At 32.5% G+C, this 15,282-nt stretch overlaps 1 protein-coding gene across 1 annotated transcript in view; it reads left to right on the top strand.

Annotated features, from left to right (window-relative positions):
- LOC114475721 (cornifelin homolog B-like) overlaps positions 1 to 5,711 on the top strand; it is a 30,534-nt gene extending 24,823 nt beyond the window's left edge. Inside the window, exons 3-4 of the mRNA XM_028466782.1 lie at positions 5,073 to 5,230; positions 5,344 to 5,711. Coding sequence (XP_028322583.1) covers positions 5,073 to 5,230; positions 5,344 to 5,466 — 281 coding nt within the window. The 3' untranslated portion in view covers positions 5,467 to 5,711. The remainder of the gene's footprint in view (positions 1 to 5,072; positions 5,231 to 5,343) is intronic.
- Positions 5,712 to 15,282: the final 9,571 nt, after the last annotated feature.

The raw sequence follows: 15,282 nt of genomic DNA, 5'->3' as shown, positions 1-15,282 counted from the left end.
ACTCAAATTTTTTTTTTTTTCAAATTTTTGAAAAAAATGCCTTGCTATAGCCTTACTTTTGATTTTGGGTAATTTTGTTTTTTGTCATTTTTTGTGCCTTACTGCTTTCTTAGCCCTGTTTAAGTATGTGCATCATATTTGCAGTAGTTTTTAGGGTCTAATGATGGTCCTAACTCAATTTTTTTTTTTTCAAATTTTTGAAAAAATATGCCTTGCTATAGCCTTACTTTTGATTTTGGGTAATTTTGTTTTTTGTCATTTTTTGTGCCTTACTGCTTTCTTTGCCCTGTATAAGTTTGTGCATCATATTTGCAGTAGTTTTTAGGGTCTAATGATGGTCCTAACTCAATTTTTTTTTTTTCAAATTTTTGAAAAAATATGCCTTGCTATAGCCTTACTTTTGATTTTGGGTAATTTTGTTTTTTGTCATTTTTTGTGCCTTACTGCTTTCTTAGCCCTGTTTAAGTATGTGCATTATATTTGCAGTAGTTTTTAGGGTCTAATGATGGTCCTAACTCAATTTTTTTTTTTTTGAAATTTTTGAAAAAAAATGCCTTGCTATAGCCTTACTTTTGATTTTGGGTGATTTTAGTTTTTTGTCATTTTTTGTACCTTTCTGCTTTCTTAGCCCTGTTTAAGTATGTGCATTATATTTGCAGTAGTTTTTAGGGTCTAATGATGGTCCTAACTCAAATTTTTTTTTTTTTTCAAATTTTTGAAAAAAATGCCTTGCTATAGCCTTACTTTTGATTTTGGGTAATTTTGTTTTTTGTCATTTTTTGTGCCTTACTGCTTTCTTTGCCCTGTATAAGTTTGTGCATTATATTTGCAGTAGTTTTTAGGGTCTAATGATGGTCCTAACTCAATTTTTTTTTTTTTTTAATTTTTGAAAAAAATGCCTTGCTATAGCCTTACTTTTGATTTTGGGTAATTTTTGTTTTTTTGTGCCTTACTGCTTTCTTAGCCCTGTTTAAGTATGTGCATTATATTTGCAGTAGTTTTTAGGGTCTAATGATGGTCCTAACTCAATTTTTTTTTTTTTGAAATTTTTGAAAAAAAATGCCTTACTTTTGATTTTGGGTAATTTTGTTTTTTGTCATTTTTTGTGCCTTACTGCTTTCTTAGCCCTGTTTAAGTATGTGCATTATATTTGCAGTAGTTTTTAGGGTCTAATGATGGTCCTAACTCAATTTTTTTTTTTTTGAAATTTTTGAAAAAAAATGCCTTGCTATAGCCTTACTTTTGATTTTGGGTGATTTTAGTTTTTTGTCATTTTTTGTACCTTTCTGCTTTCTTAGCCCTGTTTAAGTATGTGCATTATATTTGCAGTAGTTTTTAGGGTCTAATGATGGTCCTAACTCAAATTTTTTTTTTTTTTCAAATTTTTGAAAAAAATGCCTTGCTATAGCCTTACTTTTGATTTTGGGTAATTTTGTTTTTTGTCATTTTTTGTGCCTTACTGCTTTCTTTGCCCTGTATAAGTTTGTGCATTATATTTGCAGTAGTTTTTAGGGTCTAATGATGGTCCTAACTCAATTTTTTTTTTTTTTTAATTTTTGAAAAAAATGCCTTGCTATAGCCTTACTTTTGATTTTGGGTAATTTTTGTTTTTTTGTGCCTTACTGCTTTCTTTGCCCTGTATAAGTTTGTGCATTATATTTGCAGTAGTTTTTAGGGTCTAATGATGGTCCTAACTCAAATTTTTTTTTTTTCAAATTTTTGAAAAAAATGCCTTGTTTTTTGTCATTTTTTGTGCCTTACTGCTTTCTTAGCCCTGTTTAAGTATGTGCATTATATTTGCAGTAATTTTTAGGGTCTAATGATGGTACTACCTCAATTTTTTTTTTTTTGAAATTTTTGAAAAAATATGCCTTGCTATAGCCTTACTTTTGATTTTAAGTGATTTTAGTTTTTTGTCATTTTTTGTGCCTTACCGCTTTCTTTGCCCTGTATAAGTATGTGCATTATATTTGCAGTAGTTTCTAAGGTCTAATGATGGTCCTAACTCAAATTTTTTTTTTTTCAAATTTTTGAAAAAAATGCCTTGCTATAGCCTTACTTTTGATTTTGGGTAATTTTGTTTTTTTTGTCATTTTTTGTGCCTTACTGCTTTCTTTGCCCTGTTTAAGTATGTGCATTATATTTGCAGTAATTTTTAGGGTCTAATGATGGTCTTAACTCAATTTTTTTTTTTTTGAAATTTTTGAAAAAAATGCCTTGCTATAGCCTTACTTTTGATTTTGGGTAATTTTTGTTTTTTTGTGCCTTACTGCTTTCTTTGCCCCGTATAAGTTTGTGCATTATATTTGCAGTAGTTTTTAGGGTCTAATGATGGTCCTAACTCAATTTTTTTTTTTTTTTAATTTTTGAAAAAAATGCCTTGCTATAGCCTTACTTTTGATTTTGGGTAATTTTTGTTTTTTTGTGCCTTACTGCTTTCTTTGCCCTGTATAAGTTTGTGCATTATATTTGCAGTAGTTTTAGGGTCTAATGATGGTCCTAACTCAAATTTTTTTTTTTCAAATTTTTGAAAAAATATGCCTTGCTATAGCCTTACTTTTGATTTTGGGTAATTTTTGTTTTTTTGCCCTGTATAAGTTTGTGCATCATATTTGCAGTACTTTTTAGGGTCTAATGATGGTCCTAACTCAATTTTTTTTTTTTCAAATTTTTGAAAAAATATGCCTTGCTATAGCCTTACTTTTGATTTTGGGTAATTTTGTTTTTTGTCATTTTTTGTGCCTTACTGCTTTCTTTGCCCTGTATAAGTTTGTGCATTATATTTGCAGTAGTTTTTAGGGTCTAATGATGGTCCTAACTCAAATTTTTTTTTTTTCAAATTTTTGAAAAAAATGCCTTGCCTTACTTTTGATTTTGGGTAATTTTGTTTTTTTGTCATTTTTTGTGCCTTACTGCTTTCTTAGCCCTGTTTAAGTATGTGCATTATATTTGCAGTAATTTTTAGGGTCTAATGATGGTACTACCTCAATTTTTTTTTTTTTGAAATTTTTGAAAAAATATGCCTTGCTATAGCCTTACTTTTGATTTTAAGTGATTTTAGTTTTTTGTCATTTTTTGTGCCTTACCGCTTTCTTTGCCCTGTCTAAGTATGTGCATTATATTTGCAGTAGTTTCTAAGGTCTAATGATGGTCCTAACTCAAATTTTTTTTTTTTCAAATTTTTGAAAAAAATGCCTTACTATAACCTTACTTTTGATTTTGGGTGATTTTGTTTTTTTTTGTCTTTTTTTGTACCTTACTGCTTTCTTAGCCCTGTTTAAGTATGTGCATTATATTTGCAGTAGTTTTTAGGGTCTAATGATGGTCCTAACTCAATTTTTTTTTTTTCAAATTTTTGAAAAAATATGCCTTGCTATAGCCTTACTTTTGATTTTGGGTAATTTTGTTTTTTGTCATTTTTTGTGCCTTACTGCTTTCTTTGCCCTGTATAAGTTTGTGCATTATATTTGCAGTAGTTTTTAGGGTCTAATGATGGTCCTAACTCAATTTTTTTTTTTTTTTAATTTTTGAAAAAAATGCCTTGCTATAGCCTTACTTTTGATTTTGGGTAATTTTTGTTTTTTTGTGCCTTACTGCTTTCTTTGCCCTGTATAAGTTTGTGCATTATATTTGCAGTAGTTTTAGGGTCTAATGATGGTCCTAACTCAAATTTTTTTTTTTCAAATTTTTGAAAAAATATGCCTTGCTATAGCCTTACTTTTGATTTTGGGTAATTTTTGTTTTTTTTGCCCTGTATAAGTTTGTGCATCATATTTGCAGTACTTTTTAGGGTCTAATGATGGTCCTAACTCAATTTTTTTTTTTTCAAATTTTTGAAAAAATATGCCTTGCTATAGCCTTACTTTTGATTTTGGGTAATTTTGTTTTTTGTCATTTTTTGTGCCTTACTGCTTTCTTAGCCCTGTTTAAGTATGTGCATTATATTTGCAGTAATTTTTAGGGTCTAATGATGGTCTTAACTCAATTTTTTTTTTTCAAATTTTTGAAAAAATATGCCTTGCTATAGCCTTACTTTTGATTTTGGGTAATTTTTGTTTTTTTGCCCTGTATAAGTTTGTGCATCATATTTGCAGTACTTTTTAGGGTCTAATGATGGTCCTAACTCAATTTTTTTTTTTTCAAATTTTTGAAAAAATATGCCTTGCTATAGCCTTACTTTTGATTTTGGGTAATTTTGTTTTTTGTCATTTTTTGTGCCTTACTGCTTTCTTAGCCCTGTATAAGTTTGTGCATCATATTTGCAGTAGTTTTTAGGGTCTAATGATGGTCCTAACTCAATTTTTTTTTTTTTCAAATTTTTGAAAAAATATGCCTTGCTATAGCCTTACTTTTGATTTTGGGTAATTTTGTTTTTTGTCATTTTTTGTGCCTTACTGCTTTCTTTGCCCTGTATAAGTTTGTGCATTATATTTGCAGTAGTTTTTAGGGTCTAATGATGGTCCTAACTCAATTTTTTTTTTTTTTTAATTTTTGAAAAAAATGCCTTGCTATAGCCTTACTTTTGATTTTGGGTAATTTTTGTTTTTTTGTGCCTTACTGCTTTCTTTGCCCTGTATAAGTTTGTGCATCATATTTACAGTAGTTTTTAGGGTCTAATGATGGTCCTACCTCAAATTTTTTTTTTTTTTTTTTTGAAATTTCTGAAAAAAATGCCTTGCTATAGCCTTACTTTTGATTTTGGGTGATTTTAGTTTTTTGTCATTTTTGTACCTTACCGCTTTCTTTGCCCTGTCTAAGTATGTGCATTATGTTTGCAGTAGTTTTTAGGGTCTAAAGATGGTCCTAACTCAATATTTTTTTTTTTAAATTTTTGAAAAAAAATGCCTTGCTATAGCCTTACTTTTGATTTTGGGTGATTTTAGTTTTTTGTACCTTTCTGCTTTCTTAGCCCTGTTTAAGTATGTGCATTATTTTTGCAGTAATTTTTAGGGTCTAAAGATGGTCCTAACTCAATTTTTTTTTTGTTTTTGAAAAACATCCTCATCTCGCCTCATCTCCGTTTTGAGGCGCTTGAAACGGAAGTGAAATCGCCCCTTTCGTGTGTATTTCAGGCTGTTTTGCCTACTGGTGTTTCCCATGCTTTGCCTGCACTACTTCTAGAGAATACGGGGAGGCTCTCTGTCTCCCCCTGGCGGAGTATCTGGGCTTTGCGTTCCCTGCCGTCACCATGTCGATGAGAGTGTCCATGAGACAGCGCTACGGCATCCGGGTGAGCACAAAAACACTCCACAATTTCACTTTTATTAAAGGGGGGTTGAGGATGGCTTCGAACCCTTGACCCACCCACTTGCTGTGCAGTAACCACGTGATCCTCCACTGCAGGGAACCATGTGCAACGACTGCGTGCTCTCGTGCTTCTGCGGCCCGTGCTTGTGGTGTCAGATGTCCAGAGAGATGAAGAAGAGGAAGATCCCAGTGGTCTTAGTCAGCAAAAACTTCTCCTGAAAACACACACACACACACTATTTTTGGGTTGGGATTATTAAAGGTGGTCATTGATTAACTCATGTTCTTAACTTTGGGGTAACGAGACACAGGGAGGGGGTCTCCAGACACCTACAATAAACTAGGAATATTTTTTGAACAATATGAGAACATTTTTGCTTATTTTCTACAAATCCACCAAACTCACCATAATTTAACATATTTTCATCACTTTTTCTTGACATATTTTTGCTCCTTTTAATATATTTTTTCTACATTTCTCCCGTTTCTGACACTTCTACATCACACTTTTCAGACATGTTCAGCACTTATAAACCATTTCCACCTAATGTCACAAATGTTGACCCATTATTGTCACTTTTAACCTCTTTTCACCAGATTTCATAATTATCTTTTTTGCCAATTTAACCACATTAACCATTTGTCATGTCCATTATTTTTAAACTAATTGTTCCAATATTGACACTTTTAACCCTTTTTACCACTTTTTCTGTCTGGTTAAAAGTTGTAAGTTAGAGTGGACAAAAACAGTTTCTGTGGTTTTTAAAATCCTATTTCACCACCTTTTCCATCATTATATTTGTGATTAAAACCAGGATTTCCATCTTTAAGATGACTATAATAATAATAATAAACGTTCCTGGATAACAGTGGATATTATTCAGATGAATAAATAAATGTGGTTATCACAGATTCATAGAACAATGGACCATTGTCAATGGGTACCAAAGGTTGAGAACCACTGGTTTAGAAGAGATTGAATAACTTTTAAACAGTAATTGATGGATTTAACCACTAGAGGGAGTCAGCGTTTCACAATAAAACGTGAGAGAGGTTAAAGCAGGTCAAAGTTTTGTGTAGTATTTAAACTGTAATTGTGGGTTCATATATACAATTTATTTTTATAGATAAGTGATTCAAATGGAACTTAACGTGTGTTGTGAATGTTTTTAGTTATAATCCTGCACATTTATCTTAGTGGTTTGACGTCATGTTATAAAGATATAATAAGAACCATGAGAGTTCCAAACGTGTTTGAATTGTGTTAGTTTTATTGTTTTCCAGTAAATGTCTTTTTTAATACATTAGTCATCCTTTATTTCTCCCTAAAAGCAGGAAATGTTAAAAAATGACTTCCTCGTGCCATTATTCTAATGGTTTTTTCCTCTGCTTTTGTTTTATAATTCTTTAAATATGTCTGTTTATTCTCAGAAGGAAACAAGTAATAAATCATTATTCTTCCAATTTTCTCATTCTCTTTAATTACAGAGGCATTAGTTTAATATGTTACTGTGGAACTTTATTTACACATTATTATTGGTTATTGTGTTATTATTGATGCTTTGATGTTACACTTTGTACAACCTGGAAAATAAAAACATATTTTGAAACTGAATAAACAAGTCATACATAAATTTCTAGATGGCTTGCAATATATATATATATATATAAACTTTTCTTATATATTATATATATTCAGACTTATATATTCAAACTTTTCATACAAATATATACAAACATTTAGATCTATACTCAGACTTATTATACATATATTAATTAAAAACTTTCATATGTATATTCAGGCTTATTATAATTATTCTGATTTGTATTATATATATATATTAACACTTTCATTTATTCCATATATTGCAGTGACTTTTTTTATGTTTATGTATATGTATATATAAGGTGTTGGAACGGTTGATATCAAAATATAATCACTTACAGATTACATGCCCAGATTCACATGACTTAATCAGAGTACTGTAATCTGATTAATTGGATTATTTACACATTAAATAAAATTTTTTAAGTGTAGGAATGCAGCTATCATCAATAAAGAGGAATATTGTAAATACATTCTCCACAGTAATAACACGTGGTTTGTAAGGAAATCTAGACAGTAGCACGTCTGTAACTAACTGCACATTAATTAATAGGTAGACATTAGGGACGTTAACTATTATCTTTCTAGAACAATTCAAACAAAAATAATCGACAAGGTCAAATCACTGTCTTTAATAATATTGTGTGTATTTAATATTTATCTCTCCATAACTAGTTATTAGTTTAAAGACTAGTGAGATGTTCACACTGTGAGACACAAGCAGCTGAACATCAAAGGAAACAAATCAATATGTGACATTTTCACACATTCTTTAGTTTAAAGTGTACAAATACTTTAACAATAAACACTCCAATAGGCAGAAGCAATTATATTGATCAATAATAAATGTGATCAACAATCACATTAAACTATGGTAACTGTACAAAGGAACAAACAATAAATCAGTTATCAGAATTACAGTTCAGTCGCCATAGAAACACGTTAGATTATAAAACACCTTCAATAAAATACAACCGTACCTTTCAATGCGCACACACAGCCATCTCTCCATAGATCAACTATTCTGAGACGCTAACGTTAGCATGCTAACTGTGATCAGCCTGTGTGCTGACCGTTGCCCGGTGAAAATGTAGCCCTAAAGTTTGATAAACTTTGTCACTCTTCAGTCAAAGTATTTACAGACTGATCTAGTTATCATCTCACAGCATCCACTAGCGCTGAACACAGAAACACGTTCTGATCTGTTCACGCTCCAGCTCTGCCTGGTTCCACGTCGACCTCCCGCTGCTCATCTTCCTACATCATTACAGTGGCCGACCGACGCAAATAATAGTTTTTCTATTTACATTTGGGGCTTCTGGGAAATGCATGGTGTTGCCACGTTGAGTGAATAAAACCATAACAGAGCAGGAACGTCATTTAATCCATTGATTTTAACAATGTAACTGTAATCCAATTACCAACGGATTACAGTTACTCAATTTGTAATCTGATTAGTCAATGCCGTTAGATGTAATCCGTTACTCCCCAACGCTGTATATATATATATACATGCAGCAGTGAGGAGGCGGGTGCTTGTATAGGGCTTTTGTGCGGTGGGCCGCCCCCCCACTGTAAAGTGCTTTAATGGGATTATGAGGACAGTTATGGACGCCCTGAATGATGTCGCCCACTTTTATGAGGTGTGGGTGAAGGGGCGGGACCGTAAAGGCAGCAGGAATGTTAATTGGTGCCCCCCCCCCCCCCCCCCACCCTCTGTGCGCTCCTGTTCCAATCGTTTCCTCATCAGCTGCTGCCTTTGATTCTCAGGGTGGGGGGCGGGGGCCAGCTGGAGGTCTGTGTGTGTGTGTTTTCCTCCGAGCCATCAAAGAGGGATTTGTGTCAGTGGTTTTTTATCGTTTGGGAATATTGAATAAATGAGAGTTTTCCTCTGCACTTGTTGTGGCTTTACATAGACTCATTATCTCATTCGTACGGTTTAATCTGAAATTTGGATTTATTATTCTGTCCTTCAGGCCAATTTAAAGCCCTTTAAAAGGACTCAGAGGCTGATCCTGTTGGAAAGAGAAAAGAAGACATAAAGCTTATTACGGGAACATTTTCTACTTCTCTGCTTGGATTCTATGGTTAAAAATTGAAACGCAGTCATGACCTTTCCTTTAGTTTAAAAAACATTTAGACGCCTTTTGTTCACATTTTTATACCTTAAACATTAAAATTTATGACATCCTTCTTACTTATATATATCTGTATTATATTGTACATTTGTATTATTATTATTAGGGCTGTGCATTGCCATGAATCTGACAGTACGATATGATTTACATCACAATATCAATAATTACAAATTTCATCTTTACAAGTATAAAATGGTATGAAACACAATGTATTTAATTTTGAAAAAGAAAATGGTAACTAACTGTAACTGAAGTACTAATATAAAAAACAAAAAGAATGTTTATCAAACTGTCAAATTACATTTTTCCAAAAAGTTAAAATTTTACTTCTACAACAGATTCTGATTCTTAAATTCTTTATTAATATATATATAAGTTTCCAGTATGTTTAATTAAAATAAAGCTAAGTCATAGGAGTGAGGTAGTTTAACAAAGTCTGACGGTGCGTTCACTGACACCTCGTGACCACACGGCGTTTACGTGCTATGCTAATTTTAGCGTCATTAAATAATTTTTTTAATAAAAAATTGACATTTTTTTTTGGATCGATACAATAATCACGCAGTGAAAAATTGCAATATACCTATTTTTTCTTAAACTTAATTCTTATTTATTTGTTTTTTTCCAACTGTAACGTGTGCACTTGTATTTAATCCTTATTTAATTAACGGTCTTTAAATTAATTATGAATGTTTTCTATTCTTGTTTAGTTTTACTTTTCATTCGTAATATTTCTCCAGCCTCTGTAACAAAATAATCTCCCCCTGGGATCAATAAAGTATTTCTGATTCTGATCCTGTAAAAAAAAGAATGTTAACAATTATTGTATTTAAACACAAACAGATTAATACACAAACAGTTATTAAAACACAATCATCTTTATTAGTTTAATAAATAGACAGACCTAAGGCTTCATCAGGTCAAACCTACAAAAACAAATAAACAAATATAAAACATGCTGCGGAAAACTCAACTTCCGTTTTCAATGAGAAATAAAATAGAAAGTCACATCTAAAGTTTAAAATAATTAGAAAAGGTTTGTTAAATACAACAAATAACACACAGAAGATTATCGAACACAATAAAGATCAAATATGACGCAAAAACATACTAGCATGCTAAGTTGCTAACTAATCACAGTAATGATAAAACAGGTGATAATAATCGACCTCACGCCGTCTGTAACTGACGGACAAACTTTCAGAATAACGTACTGACACTGACCTGGGACGAGAAAAGACGGTAATGTGACGTTAAATCAGTCGCATCTCACACCTGCACCGGAACCGGAAGTAGAAGGAGTGCTCCCGCAGGTAAATGTGTTCCTCCGGAAACGGAAGCTACGTCGACTAATGGTTCCCCAAAATAAACATGTTAGACGTGGAACAACAACGTATTTTAAATTCAGTATTTTTCATTTCGTGTTGAAGTTTTATTTTGAAGCGTGTGATGAACGTAAATATAACTTTATTTTTTTTCATACTGTAACTAAACTGTAGGTTTGATTTGATTTAGTAGCATTATTTCCATCAACTTAAAAACAGAAGAGAAACATTTAGTCACACACACACACACACACACAAAATATGATTGTTATACTGGAAAAGAAAGAAAGAAGAAAAAAATGATTAAAAACGTATTTTTAAAAATAAGCATGTTTTTATTTGACTAACTCTGGACAAACTTTCTCTTGGTTTGAACTTTTCAATGTATTGGAAAAATAAAACCCCAAAAAAACAATAACATAAATAGGACTAACGTTTCCTATTTAAAGTGCAACAAGTGTCACTGCAAAAACACACACTGACCATTCACAGCAGAATAAAATTTAAATCAAATCATGTCATCATGACATTCTTCATACAAATGATCCTCTGTGTGCAGATTTACCACGAGAACACACAAAAAGACCATAAGATCACATACAAAACAAAAAAAGACACAAAACAAGATGACACCAAACATGTAAAATGTCTCCAAACACACACAAATCAACATCAAGAAATGGCAAACCACTCCAAAAAATAAAGAAAATGACACAAATTAGAAAGAAAATACAAATAGTACTGCAGAAAGACACAAAACAACGAGTAAAATACTACACAACACCCAAAAAATGACAAGAATTACACACACGCACACCCCTATCCATCTCCTCCTATCAGTCGCTCCCTGCTGCTGTTGTTTTTGGGGATCAGCTCTGTTTGTTTGTTCCCTGAGTCTCTGTCTGATAGTCCGTCCTCCCGTTAACCTGAGCTCTTATCAGAGCCTCGAGCTTGTCTTTGCAGAGGAACACTTCCCAGGAAATGATGGAGAGACGTCCACAGATAGTCTGTCCATCAGAGAGGAGCACGTTACACGTTACATTAACAGGTTCAAAACCACCTCATCATCTTTTTTTTAAGGTCAAGTCCTCACAACGTTCACACCAGAGACGCTACGCACAACGGTTGTCAGAATCAAATATATAGATTGTCTCCAGATTAGCGCCAACCACGTGTGTAACATATACAATGATTAGTAACATAATTGATAATGTTGACTCAAAAAATTTGCATCGACATCTCATTTAATGTTGTGAATTCATGATAAAATATTTGTGTTCCATTGTTGCTGCAGTACCATACATGACCTGCTAGGGGCAGTGTAGAATGTGCAACAGAAGAAGAACCAACCTAAAGTCTCAAAAGTTTGGGACCATTTCACTGAAAACTTCTACTACTACACAGTGAGGTACAACCAACACCTGTGACATGAAATAACAGTAATATGTTAGAATCACAGCAGCACAAAAGTAGTTTATATTTATTTTGAATGAATTTGGGAAAACTGTAATAAAAACTGCGTATGTGCCACGCTGAGCCAGGCCTGAAGAAGAGAGGGGAACATGGACACAGACAGAGGGTCCTCACTATAATAATCAGCCCAATAAATAGACCTGATGACATAGCCCCGCCCCTTAACCTTTGACCCTGCTCAGCCAGCAGTGCGAAGCTAACCCAAACGTGAGACCAGTCTCTGGTAGGGGTGGGACAAAGTTCACAATACAATATTTAATGCGATATATGATTTGATATACGATACAATATTCAATGTATGATATACAGTGCAATATACAACATTTATATACAATGTGATATACAAATCCAATACAATATACAACATACTGAACAATGCAATATAAAATACACTATACAATATGATGTATGATGAATGATATACAATGCGGTATACGATTATACAATGCTGGGCTCGCGGTAACGATATGGGACAATATTTTAGGAAAAAATAAATAAATAAAAAATGCATGTTTTTATTTGACTAACTCTGGACATACTTTCTCTAGGTTTGACCTTTTCAACTCATTGGAATAATAAAACACAAAATAAACAATAACAAAAAGTGTAACTGCAAATACAACACAAACACACACTGACCATTCACAGCAGAATAAAACTCAAATCTAATGATCCTCTGTGTGCAGATTTACCACTAAAACAAAAAGACGGGAAAAAAAAAGAAAAACCAAGAAGAATAATACACAAAGGTATGACACAAAATGATAATAACCCCCCAAAACACACACAACAAAATACCCCCCAAAAATTACACAAAGGAACATCAATAATTCACAAACTGCTCCAAAAAAGAATACAAAAAGTACAACAGAAATACACAAAACGACGAGTAAAATACTACACACAAAACACACACACACACACTGACAGATGAGCAGAGTGTGTCGGGTCAGAGAAGGAGGAAAGGTCGAGCTGATCTTTGATTACTGAAGCTTGTCACTCAGATATCCCACAGACCCTAAACGCACCGCTCCTATTAATTATTTATTCCAAACACAAAAGAAATGTTTTAGTTATTACAGCAGCATCATGTGACAAAAAAACAAAAAAAAAGAATTATTTGGATTTTTTTTTTTTTTTGCTTATTCGTAACAACTTTTTTAAATTAATCAATCAATTTTATTTCATAATTGTGGATGAACAGCAACAATTACAATAGTGATATTAATGATATTTGAGCGATGGTGAAAAAAAAGAGTGAGAGAATAACAGCTGAAAACACTACATTATAATTATACGTTTGGAGTTAAAAACTTATTTATTGATAATTTTCCACTGATATTCTTTCCATATTCAGAGGGTAACAATAATTATACATATGTATATATATATGTATATATATATATCTATATATAGATATATATATATAATTACACATTGTCAGATTTAATATCCCTAAAATCTGCGTAAATCTAACTTTATTTTTGCAAAAAGTGAAACTTTAGATAGTGTAAACATAAGACAGTTAAATATTTCTATGTGCGTTATTCTTGATCAGACATGGTCAACATGAGGTCTGGGTCCCACAACTGGTCCTTTGACTAAATTTGTGTGGCCCCCAAAACAAATCCTCCAAAAATTGTTGAAGTTGGAGGAAATATGGAGCAAAATACGCCAAAAAAACCCCCCACAAAACGACAGCAGAATGCAGGAAATGTCAACAAAAATAACAACAAAAAACACGCAAAAAATTAAAAAAATTTGACTAAAAGACTTGGAAGTTTGAGAAAAACATTTGCAATTTGACCCCAAAATTCTGACTTCAGCCTAAGTTTGATGAGGAAAAGAAGTCTGAACTACAATTTAAAAAAATAAAATGACACCAGAAGAAAAAACAGAATAAAATCCAAACTAAAATTTAATTTATTAAATTTTAAATTATTATTATAATTTTTGTAAATATATTTTAAAACAAATCATCAAACCCTGTGATGAAAGCTCAAAGTCACTCAACCAAGATGGTTATTGAGGCTTTTGCATGTTCTCCAACATCCTCAAACAGGAAATGGGTTTTACTTTGAAAGAGTGTTTAGGCTTTACTTGAAAACGTCTTCATTAAATGTTCGACATGATCCAACACGGTGTGTGTGTCTGTGTGCACGTGTGTTTGTGTGTGTGTGCGTGTTTGTGTGTTTGTGTGCATGTGTGTGCGCGTGTGTGAGTGTGCGTGAATGTGTGTGTGTGTGCGTCTCTGTGTGTGTGTGTTGTTGTGGACTCTACACACTGACCTCCAACCCTCACAGACTCTTTGTCAGAGATCTGATTGGTAGACTAAACATGTGCAGCCGTCATTAGCAGCATTAGGAGCATCCAGAGCTACACATGCACATACTCACGTGCACGTGATGTTACACACACACACACACACACACACACACACACACACACACACACACACACACAGAGGCTTCACTAGTGGTACGTTCACAGAACTATGAATGTTTACAGTCACACATCAGCAAAGAATGGGATCATAGATATACATACATACATATAGATCTATAGATATATAGTTATGGATGAAAGTATTGGCACCCCTAGATTTCTTCAACAAAATAAACTATTTTTCCCAGAAATAGCTGGAAGTACAAATGTTTTGTATTAACATCTTTATTTCCTTTAAGTTCATTGAAAAAACATTTGCATCAGCAACAGTTTTGTCCGTTCCATTTTTTCAATTTAATGTAAAATTGCATAAAGTTTGGCTTTTTCTTCTGCTTTTTTTGTGTTTTTTCAATGTACATAAAGGACATAAAAGTGTGTATACCAAAACCATTTGTAATTGCAACTATTTCTGAGACAAATTGTGTATTTTCTGGAACAAATTCTTGGAGTGCCAATACTTTTGTCCATGACTGTAGATGACTATAGATCTATAGAATCTCTGCTGCTCCATCACAGCTGATTGTAAAGGTTAGACACATGCAGGACAGGGACTCTCCAGGACTCGTAGATTAAGAGACGTCTAACAGAATGACTCTGATTTTCAGTTTCAAAATGTATCAATCATATATACATATATATATATTCAGTCCACCGTTTTTCAGTGAAGAATAGTGTGTAAATGTGTGATATTGGCAAAAAAACATTTTAAATATGATTTTAAATAAATAATAAAATCTCTATATATTTTAAACAACGGTTCAGATGTTTTTTTTTTCAGTTTCACAACGTAAATTATGTTTTTTCACGTCTATTTCTTTGATCACATAAAGTTTAAGTCCCTACTAACGTCTTTTAACTTTGAAAAGTCCAAATTAAAAATAGATTTTTCTGCTCCAAACTGACCTTAATGAGATTTCTCTAAACCTGATTGGTTAAAGGAACAGGAGAGCTGAAACCTGATTGGATGAGAACAATAATACTAAATATTCACATTCTATTAAACACAGCTCTGTAAATGTAATCATTATAATAAATACATATGATCAGT

The sequence above is a fragment of the Gouania willdenowi genome, chromosome 14 (genome assembly GCF_900634775.1).
Source record: "Gouania willdenowi chromosome 14, fGouWil2.1, whole genome shotgun sequence".
NCBI classification, from domain to species: domain Eukaryota; kingdom Metazoa; phylum Chordata; class Actinopteri; order Blenniiformes; family Gobiesocidae; genus Gouania; species Gouania willdenowi.
The sequence above is the reverse complement of the archived record's forward strand: the minus strand, read 5'-3'. Positions and strand labels throughout refer to the sequence as shown.